Genomic DNA, 13,058 nt, shown 5'->3' on the forward strand with positions numbered 1-13,058 from the left:
GGCTGCGAGGCGCAGCAAAGTTTTAATCATACGTTCGTGTTCGCCAAGTTTTAGGTTTGTCTTCTCTTTTATTTTTATTTTTTGGATTTTAGCCAACTTGTTGCTGTTGTTGTTGTTGTAGGTTGTTGCCGTGCTTTTTATAATGATTGCATTTATCATTTATTCTGCGCGTCAACCAAATTATATGCCTGAGCTTGCAAGAGGGCGAGGGCTGCGCAGCTGGCGGGGCAGCCAGTGCGAACTCATATTAAAATTGGTTCGTTCGATTTGGGCCAGGCGGCGAGGGGCTGCCATGTGGGATGCATTGGTTTTGGTTCGATTGTTGAGAATGTATAGCAAATTATACATAAAATATTGAAGTATTGAAAAATGCTTCTTGATTCGAACCACCGATTTTACTTTTGCTGGTTCAACTCCCAGGGAGCAAAGTCGTCTTATGTTTATAACGTTTTTCATAATTTTCCCCGTTTTGATCCGAAAGAAAGTTTCAGTTGTTCAGGACAAACTCTATATACAGATAGATATACTGGCATGCATTAAAGTGCATTGAGAATTGTCTTGAAAGTAAATGCGAATATACGCAATTATTTTCAGGTCAGCTTGTAATGAAAGTTGATAGCTTCACTGTGAGAAGGCTCAGTTTTGCTCATTTGACCCAGAGATATAGTAAATTGGCCAAGCGCAGCGTTTGCTCCAGAGTCTTTAAGCGGTAGCATATGCTTTGATCCCAGTCGCCAGTCTTTGAGGTCAAGATTTATTGGAGCATAGAGGACGTGGACGTGGGGCGGCTTCAAGTTTCGCTTTCGTTGCAACGATTTCGCTAGAAACCCAAGAAAGAGAGACAATCATGCCGCTTGATGAGCTGAGAAGCACGCTGATAAGATACTAAGAGCAGTGGCAGGCAGCCGCCTACCCATTGACAGGCGCTGCCCAGCTGGATGCCCAGTGGCTGGAAGAAGAAGAAGAAGCAGCAGCAGAAGCAGAAGCTGCAGCAGCAAGTGGACCGACTCACACCTCGGCCAGTTTGTCAGCAATTACAGTAATTCCAATTAATACGCAGCAGTCGTCGCCCACCCCCCTGCCACAGCCCTGTTCGTACCGCTCGGTAGGCACTTATTTTTTCTAATTTGTGGCGCGTGTTGCATGCCACAAATCTCAAACTCAACGAGGCTCTGCTCTGTTGAGCGAGTGTGCTGTACACACACATACACACACACACACGCAAATTAGCATGAAAGCGTAAAAAGTATCCATAAGATACGAGAGGCAACAGCACGCCACTGACACGGCAGAAAACGCAAAATTATTATATCTAGATGCTTTGCCAGCTGAAATGATAAATCTAAACAACTGTCCCCTCTCCCCCTCGGGTAGGGTAGAGGGTAGGGGCTGGCGACGGCTGGCAACCAGTAGCAGGTTGGGTGTAGGCTGCATCCAACTTGAGATTCGGGGCTACAATTATAAATTGCAAAGAGTGCGGACTGCGGACTGCTGGCCGGAGCTCTAGCTGTAGCTGGAGCTGGAGCAGCAGGAGCTGCTGGCACATGGAGCTGGTAATTGCCCTCGGGGGGAAATCAACGTGCGGCTGCAGCAGCAACAAATGCGAGTTGCAGTAACTGCCACAGCAGTTGGTGCAGCGGAAGCTGCAATAGGCATTCTATACAACTTTTACCATACAATTCTAATAACTGCAGGCGCTGCTTTTTTTCGTAGTATCTTTGGCTAAAAAGGAAGACTTCGCAGATACATTTCGATTAAGGTAGCAGCAGCAACAAAAAATCAGCTCTCACTCTTCTTTTTGTTTTTCTGCCAATGTTTTCTGTTTTGAGTGATAAATGCAGTTGCATTGCGGATTCAGTCACTCTGCTGCTCGTGGCCCAGCACCATTTGTATCTGTATCTATAGCTGTATTAGTATCTGTATCCAGGCATCTGTTGCTGTTTCTGCTGTTGCTGCTGCTGCTGCTGGAGAAACCCCTATAATTAGTATTTAAAAATTGTTTTTCCGGGTTTTATTTCTTATTAATTGATGTTGTTGTTGTTGTTGCTGGAGGATACAAACGTTGACTGTCTATTTGGTGCGTACTATGCATCTGCAAAGCAATGATAAAATGTCTGCAACTGCTGATAAACGTATAAGCCACAAGATGGAATAGTTATATATACTTTTATCACAATTCGATTATTATGTGAATATATAAATTTAAAATAACATAAATATATACACAAGCGGAAATTCATTCAAGAATCAAGTATTTTAGATTGCCCACAAAACTGGTCAGGGCTTGCGTCAATTCATGAGAATCGCATAGTAAGGCGATATTTAAAAATAGTTTTTCTTTTTAATTTGCAGCGCAGCAGAAAGCAAAACTGCACTGACTTTGGTCTAAAACATCATAGACACATATATAAATGTAAATATGCATAAATACATACATACAAAAATGCACATATAAGTATGTAGTATAGGGTTAAACTATACTCTTTAAATATTTAGATACATAAAAAAGAGCACACAAAGAGAAAAAGCATTTGCATATTCAATATTAAGCCTTATGAGTCTTCTGAAAATGTTAAAGGCTGGATGATAAGCATTATTTAAATTATAAGCATTATAAAAATTAAGTCGCAATCAGTTTAACAACATTACGTGAATAATTATGCAGCTAATTTGCATGGCACTCTATGTATTACACCCGTAACTCGCGACTAATCATAGAACCTCGACTGGAATACACTTGCAAAGAACATAGCTGGTATTTATAAGCCTGGACAGCGTACGCGACATGCATTTAGTGTTTCATAAATGGCAAAAACGGTGTGTGTGTGCAAGTAGCAGTTGTCAGATGCGAGTAGCTCGCGCATAGCGTGAGCTCTGGCGATTGTATCTGTGAGATACATTTGCGCGATAAGGCGAGCGAGTGAGTGAGCGGGCGAGCGGAACGCGCCCGGCTTGCTGGCACATTGTTGATTAAAAATAAATTGTCAACTTTGACAGTGAAGCGGCAGTTTTATTTATAAACTAAATGGGTGCGCAATGGAATTTTGCTCAACTGGCGAAGGGATCTGCTGCTGGAGCTCAACTCGTCTCGTATCTGGAAATTGGCATATTTATTTTTGGCTCTCCTCAGCGCTGGCAGACATCGGGGAGACTTTGGCTTTGGCACGCGCTGCGACTGCCGCTGCCGCTTGTTTATTCTTGGCTGCTGACATCAGGCGGCCGCGCAGCTAACGGAATGTCTAATGCATGAAGGGACCGCCCAAGCGCCGCACCTGCACTGTCTTTCATTAAAATGTAGCCATTAACACTTTTTGCGGGCCCCTCTTTTCACTGGAAGAGCTCCGGCTAATGGGCAGACACGGGCTTTGCTGCCCCCAGAGGCAGAGCCTCACTTCCGCTACGACACGCGCTGCTCGCGGACTTCTAAGCAGGCCTTGAGCCGGAGCCCTTGACAATTGCATTGATTGTGCCTTTCTTTGCCTGGCTCATTAGAATCGCACAGCAGCTAGATTTACATAAGAAGCGGCCTAATGGATCCAGAACGACTTCTGTACGCGATCATTTATCAATGCTTGATTCGGTTGGCCATAAGCCCTGCCATGACGCGGCAAATATCACATTTGATAAAGAATCAAAAATAAGGAAATGCAACGAAATTTGTCAACCAGCTAACCAAAAAAATGACGCAACACAAAATGTGATCTTCTTTCCAGTTCTCTGCCCTGAGAACTTTTCTGCCGTTGACATGGCAGCTAATGAATCGAAGCTGCCTTTAAAGATGGAAGCGGGAGAGTCTTGGACTGAAACTCGGGGAACTGTACGGCGCTTAATCCTCGCGATGATTTGACGCTTTCAGCGCGCAATTTGTATAATACGACTTGGAATGAATACTGTATCGAAGCTGGTAATAAATGCCCCTTTATCAACAGATCGTATATGAATATCTGATATCTTAGGTAGGCCCCTAATACATATTCGTAGACAGCTCCTATTACTACCAATTATTGGCTGATTTATTATTATGTTATTTTTACTTTATAGGATTTGCAATTGAAATTGAAAACATATATTTTTGCTGGATCTGGTAGATAGAAAGGGACGAATTATACTAAAGCTAGATAAAGTTGAATGGTTTAACTACATTTGGAGTTAGATTGATCAGATTGTCTGTATAGCTATTTCAAGAAGCCTCGATCTATCATCAACAGACATTGCTAACGCCAAAAGATTTGCAAGTCGTTGTTACTAACCCGAGGCTATAACCACTTGAGAATTATAAGCAGCTCAAAACATTTTGTAGCTTGATTGACACATTTTTACCCCTAGCATAACTTTTTCCTCTCTCTCCTCCTTCACTTTAAACTACCTTTAAGATAAGTGTCGGCTTCTTAACATTAGTTTATTATGCATCTGACACTTATTTGACGTGTTTGGCCTGCTCTGAAATGTGCCATGCTCATGTTTTACTTAATTTCGGCACCTCGCATCTAATAGGCTGCATAAATTAAGGGCATAATGGTCATTAATTTATAGGTATTACAGAACTTGAGATTTGTTCCCAGGCATTGACAAAGAAATTTTGTGTATAATATTTGTTAAGCATTTGGTGTAATATCAATTTTCCCAACACCTGCATAAAGAATAAGATCAATAAACCCATCGTACAGGCTGATTGAAAACTCATCAATCCGAAATTATGCACGACAAATTGTGTATACGTAATGCCCCTTGGCGTGCAGCATAGTGTCCGTTATTTGACTTTCCCAACATAAACAGAATAATCATAACTCGAATTGGAAATTATGTAGTACTCCGAACTCCGAGGAGGCCCCCAATAAGGGCAATCAAACAAAACACAGAGCCGCGGCGTACGCAGCATAATAAACTAAATGGTAAACAAATATTGGTGAACAGAACGTTGAGAACTTTGGGTGAAGAAGAGCTTTAACTTTTGATTCTTTGTAAGGTGACAGTGCGGCCCCACGGCAAACAATTTGATGTGTGAGGAAATGTTGGGGACTTGGGATCCAACAAATTCAACGCTGTTTAATCAAGTGACACGCAAGTGCAAAGCGAATTGGGTCGGGCTACCTGTCCAGAAATCAGATTCGGTTCTGTCGTCTTTCAATATCATATTTCAATAATTCTCCACTTTAATTTGTTTAATGCCTGCGCGCGTGGGCGTCAAAGTTGAAGACTGACAGCGACTGGGCCATGGGGGAAAAGACATTTAACGATAGATAGCCAGATAGTCATCGGGTTGCTTAATTGTCGTGACAAGTTGACAGTTCGCATGAAAGCCCATCCATTGTTCCCGGCCAACTTTGAGCAACTGTTTGTATTAAATTTCCGAGGCTCAGACGGGCAGCAAAAATTTTCTTTCTTTGTGTGCTGTGCTTTTTTGCTTTTTTTCTCCCCACCTTCTGGTTTTTTTTTTTTTAAATATGGTGTTTATGCATTTATCTCACTTGACCCAATTTTCGGTGTGTGTCGCATGGCTTATTAAACGCGGGCAGAGCGACTACCAATCGCCACCCAGGCCGCTGGAACGGCTCTGCGGCTGCCTAAAAACTTGCGACTTCATCGATGATTCATTTTGGTTACATTTCGCCACCGGCTGTCGGTCGCATTGGCTGCTCGTTTGGGGTATGCGAAAGTATGCACCACTGACTGTCCGTTGGGGCCTATGCGTCAGACCTTAGCCATTTCAAGAACGCGACTCTTTGGACACGAGCATTGGCTCTGACCATGTTGTCTGAGCATCGATGAGAAATGTGAGTAACTGAGCTCAGCAGCTGGGGAAACTAGATGCCGGAGCATGGCAGTAGGCAGACAATATCTTAGCCAACAGACAATATCTTGCCAACAAAGTATTTGAAAAAGCCACCACGTGGAAAATTGCTTGCTAATTTTCAATGATGGATTGCAATGCAACTTATATGTATATATATATATATTTTTTTTTTTACATTTTTTAAAATTGTATTCAAGATTATTTGGTTTTGAATAATTACTGTCTACATTTTTTTGATATTAAATCAAACTCTGATATTGTGATTTCCCAAACTGCTTGAACTCTCAAATAAACATTTTCTGCGACATACATTTTCATCATAAAATAAAGTTTTGTACAGTGAACACTCGTTAATAAGCTTAGCTTAGGCTCCAGCGGTATTTATAATTTTCAAAATTTAATAATTTACAAAGTTCATGCTTGTGTAAATCGATTGTTTAATAAAATTTATTTATTTTCAGACAGAAAGTCTGCCATGCGCAATTGCTTTTTAGGCTTTGCACATTGATGTGCTAATAATAATAATGATAGTGATAGTGCTAATGAAATTGATAATGATTATAATAATAATAATAATAATGATAATTATACTAATAATATCAAAATTAATAATAATAATAATAATAATTATAATAATAATAATAATAAAGTTATCATAATAATAATAAAATTGATAATTATAATAATAATGATAATTATAAAAATAATGATTATGATAAAAATAATAATATAATAATAATAATAATAATTATAATAATAATAATAATAATAATTATAATAATAATAATAAAGTTATCATAATAATAATAAAATTGATAATTATAATAATAATGATAATTATAAAAATAATGATTATGATAAAAATAATAATAATAATTCTCAGCTCAAAAATGTCACTCTTGTGCTTGAATATATTATCAGACTTTTTAAAACAATTCATTTAATTATGAACGCAATTATTTGTTGTTGTATTACGAAGAGAGTGTTCTATTGATAATCCCATACATTTTTATCCAAAGATACACAAGTAGCGCATAAGCCAAAAGCAAACATACAAGCCATTTATTAAATAAAAAAAGATAAATATATATTTATATATAATTTGCTAATAAAAAATACAAAAAGCATTAAAACAAAAATTATTTACAAAAGAAAAAGCAATAATACTGAAAAATTAAAAATTAAGATAGAGGTTCTAATGATAATTTGTTATGACTGAGATTATCTCATATCTTTCCAATTAACGAGCGTTCACTGTACTATATAATTCATTTTTTAGTAAAATCAACATTGTCAAGACACAATTTATATGTTCTCTTATGCTTTTGTATTAACAAAAAATAATATATATGCATAGCTATATAAAAATAAATAAAAACGTTGACAAAGGCGCAAATGATTAATGTGCCACACACTCGCCAAGGGGACTGATAATGACTTTTTAAATACAATTCTAATGCGCTAAAAGGGGGCAATCAAGCGATGACAAAGGGAGGCGCGACAAGGTGAGAAAAAGTCGCCGATCGACGGTCGAAGGGGTAAGCCAGTTCTATACTGGCCAGAAAAAAAAGGCCTATTGAATAGTAATTTGCATTTTATAAGCTTCTGCGCCAGGAACAAAAATAAAAAGTGCGCCCAATGATGACATTAGAGGAACCCGAGCGCGGCACGCCTCGAGGGTTTGAGACAAAAAACGATTTATGCGTTTTTGATGATTGCAAAACTATGGAAATTATGTGATAAGATTGTCACTGGCCCCTCTCTGCCTCCTCTCGCTGCAGCCAAACAGAGTTCAGCGCTAATACTATGCAAAGTACTCGTGATCGAAGACAAGAGTTCCGGAGACCCAGGCGCTGGCTCTTTAGAAAAGAAAAAAACAACTGGAAAAAAATGCAAAATCATTTGCCTGGCCCTTTGCACGTGCGGCGCTCGATAAATGCAAGTTCTTTGTATAATTCCAGATTTTTGTTGTTGTTGTTGCTGCTGTTGCATTTGCAATCATTGTGCGATCAGTTATGGGCAGAACAGAGAGCGTTTGTCTCTTGTCATCAGCCTCATCCACTTTATATTCATGTTGCGCACATGGCGCAGGCCCTCTGCGATGATTAGACAACATTTGCCATGACTTTTGTCACGTTTAGTTAACACTTGGCCACGGCCAATGGAAGGGATTTGTTCTTAACTAAAAAAGGGGCACAGGCAGGGGGGGCAACATTTTGTAATCAGTTTTCATGAGGCTGCATTTGGTCTCAGCCGTAACGGTCTTTTGAGTTAACGAGCTTGTTGGGCTCTTTGTCATGAGTCAAAGCGAAAATTGTTTTTTAAGCACAGCCGAATATCAATAAGGAGTTTTCCCATTGTCCAACCTATTAGGTGATTCGGTTCCGAGCCATTAAGTTTACCCTAGCAAAGCGCTTGTCATACGAACAACGCACAGACCAAGCCGTCAGAGCTACGAAGCTGCACTTTATACTAAAGTTTTCCTTTGGTTTGAAGGTGAGCACTAAGACGGGGGAAACGAGGGCCAGCAAGTGAGGGATAACTATAAGCCTATACGAAAACCTTCAAAAAAACACAGCCATACAATTGTGCTTTCCAGACTCCAGCCTGGCGGAGGTGTCCAATCGTCGAACTAAGAAAAGTGAACTGGCCGGTTCAAATCCAACAGCAATTGTCAATTTTTATATTTTTGCTATTTAATTTGATTTTATTGATATAAGAAAAATCAATAAGAATCAATTAAAAACAAACTGTAGCTTCCTTTTATGAGCCTGTGTGGCTTAGCTGTCTAAGCGTAGAACTATGAAAAGTAAAGCCGCCGGTTCAAATCTAACAGCAATTGTCAGTTTCTATATTTGTTTATGTAATTGGTTAACATTAAAATTTGAAAAAATTAATAAGAATCAATTAAAAAACAAAGAAGTGAAAAGTAAAGAGGGTGAACAATAATATTAAACATTTTCTTTTGTGCATCCTATTAGGCAATTCTACATTGACAGTTCCGAGTCATTAGGCTTATCCAAGCAAAGCGCTTGTCATACGACTATGTCACCTATCAGGCAGCAGAAAAAGAAGAAGACCAAACAAAGAGCCCCAGTACATGTGTAATAATATATACACGTACATATATATATTCGTAAGTGACCGTTAATTTGCTCGACGCATCGGACGGGTTCCTATTATCCGTTACGCCTGGCCGCCGTTTTACATTAATACGCCAATTTTGCGTTACAAAAGGCCCAGACACAATGCCCATATCTGGGCCCAGCCAAGTCGAGCCGACTGCCAAGTGACTGTAATTAACATTTTTCGCATTATAATTTGCCCCTTTCTTCCGCTATCCACTGGAGTTCAGCCCAGCTGAGCTGGCCATTAATGTGCGCACATTTGTGAGGCAGCAACATGAGTGATCCGCGGGAGCAGTGCAGCAACAGCAGCAGGAGGCGGCGGCGGCGGATGTGGAGACAATCCGAGGTAGTTAACAGCAGCAGCACAGTGAAAATAATAAAATAAAAATCATAACAAAAATGTTTTCACATTTCATTTCCACTCTTGATGACTAATAAACAAATGGCAATGTCTGTTGCAGAAATTCGCGATGTTGACAGTACAGTGGCTGCCGGCTTATGCCCACAGATCAGCGTAAAGCGTGGGAACTGTACGATTATTAAGATTATCAAACTACACAATTACAAGACAACTATTTAATAACTTTTCAGTGAAAGTTTTCTTTACCTTGCTCTTATGATAGCTATACTAAGAAGTATAAACTAACTGAACAGAGATTCAAAAGCTCTATAAACATAAGCATAAGCATTCCATAATATCGATTATCCTGAAATCAGTGGAGTAGAAACATTTCTTAAACGTTATGCTGATCATTTTGTTTATACATTAACCCTGATTCACCTCCATTATCCGTAAGCTTCTTTTTTAGCTTTAGGTTAATCAGCTAGATGGAAAGCCTATATCGAAGGTAAGCCACGGTTAACAGAGGTATAACAGAGGTATAAAAACAGATAGACTTACTTCAACGAGTTTTGTATTTTACTTCATAGAATGCAATAAGATTTCACACTGAGAATAGTAAAATGCTGAGTTTGATGAAAATATTTTGGAAAGCAGAATATATTTCTATACAACCGACCGATCGTATGGCAGCTATATGATATAGTGGCCCGATGTTGATAGAATTTGCCATATATATGGGGATCATTGTAAGACAAATAAATGCCGAGTTTGGGCAAGATATATTGATAAAGAAAAAAGTTTTCAATGCCAGAACCTACTTTTCGATCGATTGTTTCTAGTGCAGCTATATGATATTAATATTTACAATACCTTGCGTCTAGTAATTAAAATTTGTATTTAAAATAAGGCCCAAATTATCGCATGAAATGGACCTGGATTCACGTGACGACTCTCGGATGCCCCCTCCAGAGATTCTGCTGCGTTGAAAAGTCAATAGTTCATTGCGATTAGTCCGCTGCAGTCCGGCTTGCCAGTCGTTTGTCAACAAAAATCGCAGCTCAGTTTATTTTGGGACTGTCAAACGCAAGCAAGTGCCATGAGATTTGCCTTTCTGTTATCACTTAGCAATATTTTGCTCCAGCTGAGCCACAATGAGGCGATTTTTCCGGGCAACATAGGTGGGAAACAAACGACGTTACAGTGTGTTAAGATGTCAATATTACAGCTTTTAAATTTATCATTGGCAGCCAATCAATATTATCTGAACAAGCAGCGTTTCATGCTGGAGATTCTGCATCATGTGCAGGAGCCTCTGCTACACGAACAGTGGATTGCATTGGGTCAGCAAATTGTCAGCGATAAAAGTCAATATGTGGTAAGTGATAAGTAAATAACGAAATAAATAAATAGATCAGTTATAGAACTTGCTTTGCTTGGCAGCACTATAACGAGCATATGCGACAGTTATATCAATATCTAAGCACGGGGCGTCTATTGCCCAGAGACGTCTACTACAATCCACAGCAGCCGGAGCATTATAGGGAAACCTTGTGTCTCTTTCACTTCTTCTACAACACGCGCGAATGGAGCACTCTCAGGCAGAACATATGCTGGGCTCGGCTGCATGTGAATCCGGCTCTCTTTCTGCACGCTCTGATGCAAACGATGCTCAAGCGACAGGATTACCAGGTGCTGATAATGCCCAAAATCTATGAGCTGCTGCCGGCGCCCTATCATAGTGAGCGGTTAGTGCGCGAAGCGAGCAAGTTTAACTATATCAATTGGATCAGGCAACAGCTGATGGGCAGCGGGAACGAGAGTCACGTACAGCTGGTGCTGCCCAAGAGGCTGTTGCCCACAAACTTAACAGGAGATCTGCGCGGTAGTACGAGCAAGTGGTCCGATGCAATGTCTGAGGTGCAGGTTTTAAGCTTGACAGCAACAAACGTAGCTGAACAAAAACTTGGCCACCTAATCGAAGACCACGGCTGGTTGGCGTATTGGTACTATATCAACATGGGCGTGGCTCTACAACAGCAACATCCGGAAACTGGGCAAATTCGGGATTGGTGGTACTGGCGTTTGGGCCAGATACTGGCACGCTACAAACTGGAACGCTACGGACAGCGAATGGAATACAAACGCTTGTCCGTGCAGGAGCAAGGGGCCGGTCACTGGCTGACTTGGCAGAGTCAACGCTATCAGCCAGAGACTGAGGCCATGAGGCAGCATCTCACAGATTTGCTGCACAAACTGGAGCTGGGCGTAGAGCAAGCGATTGCTACGCAAAGCTATCGTCTGCCCAACGGCACAGTGCTCGATCTGCGCAAGGATCAGAACTGGCTTCTGGGTCTGGAGGAGCTCTTTCCATACGATTTGAGTCAACTACAGCTGCCATTCGCTGGACAGCCACAGCAGCTTTTGGAGCTGCACACAATGTTGCGGCAACCCAACTTTTACTCATATGCCGATCGATTAATCCATGCCTATCGATCGTATCGTACCTGGTTTCAACCGAGCTATCATCAGTCCGTGAGACCCATCGGTATGAGCATTCAGGAGGTTTTAGTTGAACCGCTGGTCACTTTCGACGAGCCCGTTGATGTGGATCTTAGCAATGTGCTGCATGCGAGAAACTTTTACTTTGAGAAGCATTTCATGTGGCCACACAGTCTGCAAGCCCGCAGACACCGATTGCAGCAGCAACCATTTGCGATTACTTTCCAATTGGACAGCAACAGGACGCAGTCAGTTATTCTGCGAACATATCTCACCACATCCGGGGGAGCCATCAATGAGGAGCCCTTCTACCAGTTGGACTCATTTCTAACGATACTTTATAAGGGAAATAATACGATACGGCGAGAGTCAAGGGACTTTCTAGGCACAATCGGGGATCACATTAGCTTTACAGAGCTCTATCATTACGTGAGCTTGGCGGAACAGGAACAATATGACTTTCCCCTGAACATAACCACGCCAAGTTGCGGCTTTCCAAGACGTCTGATCTTGCCCCGAGGCGGTACGGCAAAGCCACTCACCATGCGACTTCTGATACTGGCCACGCCCTATAACTATAAGGCGAGGCAGGGCCAAGAGATGTACTGTGACCTTGGCGACGGCATCAGCAGCTGGGATGAGTTGCCCCACGGTTATCCGTTCGAGAGGTTTGTCGAGCCACAAGAGCTCCTCGGACCGCACACCTTTTGGCAAGCAGTCGAGTTGCAACACAAGGGTTACAACGAAGTTAAGAACTGATCGTTTGGCTCATATTAGGCCCAGTCGATTAGAAAACTCGCTGCGAGGTTCCAGCCCTTCTTAGAAGCCAATAGCTAATGCCTTTTTTGTAACGTAACGCAAGTCCATAAATAAAATTTAAGTCCAGTATACCGTTGTCTATTTCTCCAAGCCCAAAAACCTTTAACGGCAAGTGACGCCAAATTTGGGTAATTACATGGGACAGACGAGGGGCCGGACGGACGGCCAACTGCACCGCACTCCGGCTGCGGCCGCGACCGCGTCACCGCATGGGACCATAACCCAGCCACATGTATAAAATATTAATCAAAATCACAAAAGAACAAGCACAAAAACGAAGAATCAAAACAAAAATTAAAAATCCAAGAGCAGCAACAACAATAACAACAAGAAAGCGCAGTGGAGAAAAAGCATTAGGAAGGTGTGGCGGGCGGGTGGAAGGGGGCGACAGATAGACAGACAGACAGACAGACAAACACACAGCAAACGTTGCATGGATGCAAAGCACTTTATAAAGTTAAAGAACGGATCGTGG

At 41.2% G+C, this 13,058-nt stretch overlaps 1 protein-coding gene across 1 annotated transcript; it reads left to right on the top strand.

Annotated features, from left to right (window-relative positions):
* The first annotated feature begins 938 nt into the window (after positions 1-938).
* LOC135433321 (larval serum protein 1 gamma chain) lies at positions 939-12,523 on the top strand. The gene is made up of 5 exons (XM_064689338.1): positions 939-1,022; positions 4,777-4,804; positions 10,513-10,640; positions 10,706-11,435; positions 11,475-12,523. Exons 1-5 carry the CDS (start codon positions 939-941, stop codon positions 12,521-12,523), a joined length of 2,019 nt encoding a protein of 672 aa, XP_064545408.1.
* Positions 12,524-13,058: the final 535 nt, after the last annotated feature.

The sequence above is a fragment of the Drosophila montana genome, unplaced genomic scaffold (assembly GCF_035044405.1).
Source record: "Drosophila montana isolate Dmon_TW-CO22-7 unplaced genomic scaffold, ASM3504440v1 contig_3217_1, whole genome shotgun sequence".
NCBI lineage: Eukaryota > Metazoa > Arthropoda > Insecta > Diptera > Drosophilidae > Drosophila > Drosophila montana.

Bases quoted from the DNA above. Each gene is read 5' to 3' on its own strand.
- LOC135433321 (XM_064689338.1), top strand. From the start codon at position 939: ATGCCCAGTGGCTGGAAGAAGAAGAAGAAGCAGCAGCAGAAGCAGAAG. The intron at 1,023-4,776 runs GTTTGTCAGCAA...CAACATAAACAG, and splicing joins ACCGACTCACACCTCGGCCA to AATAATCATAACTCGAATTG. The intron at 4,805-10,512 runs GTAGTACTCCGA...TATCATTGGCAG, and splicing joins TAACTCGAATTGGAAATTAT to CCAATCAATATTATCTGAAC.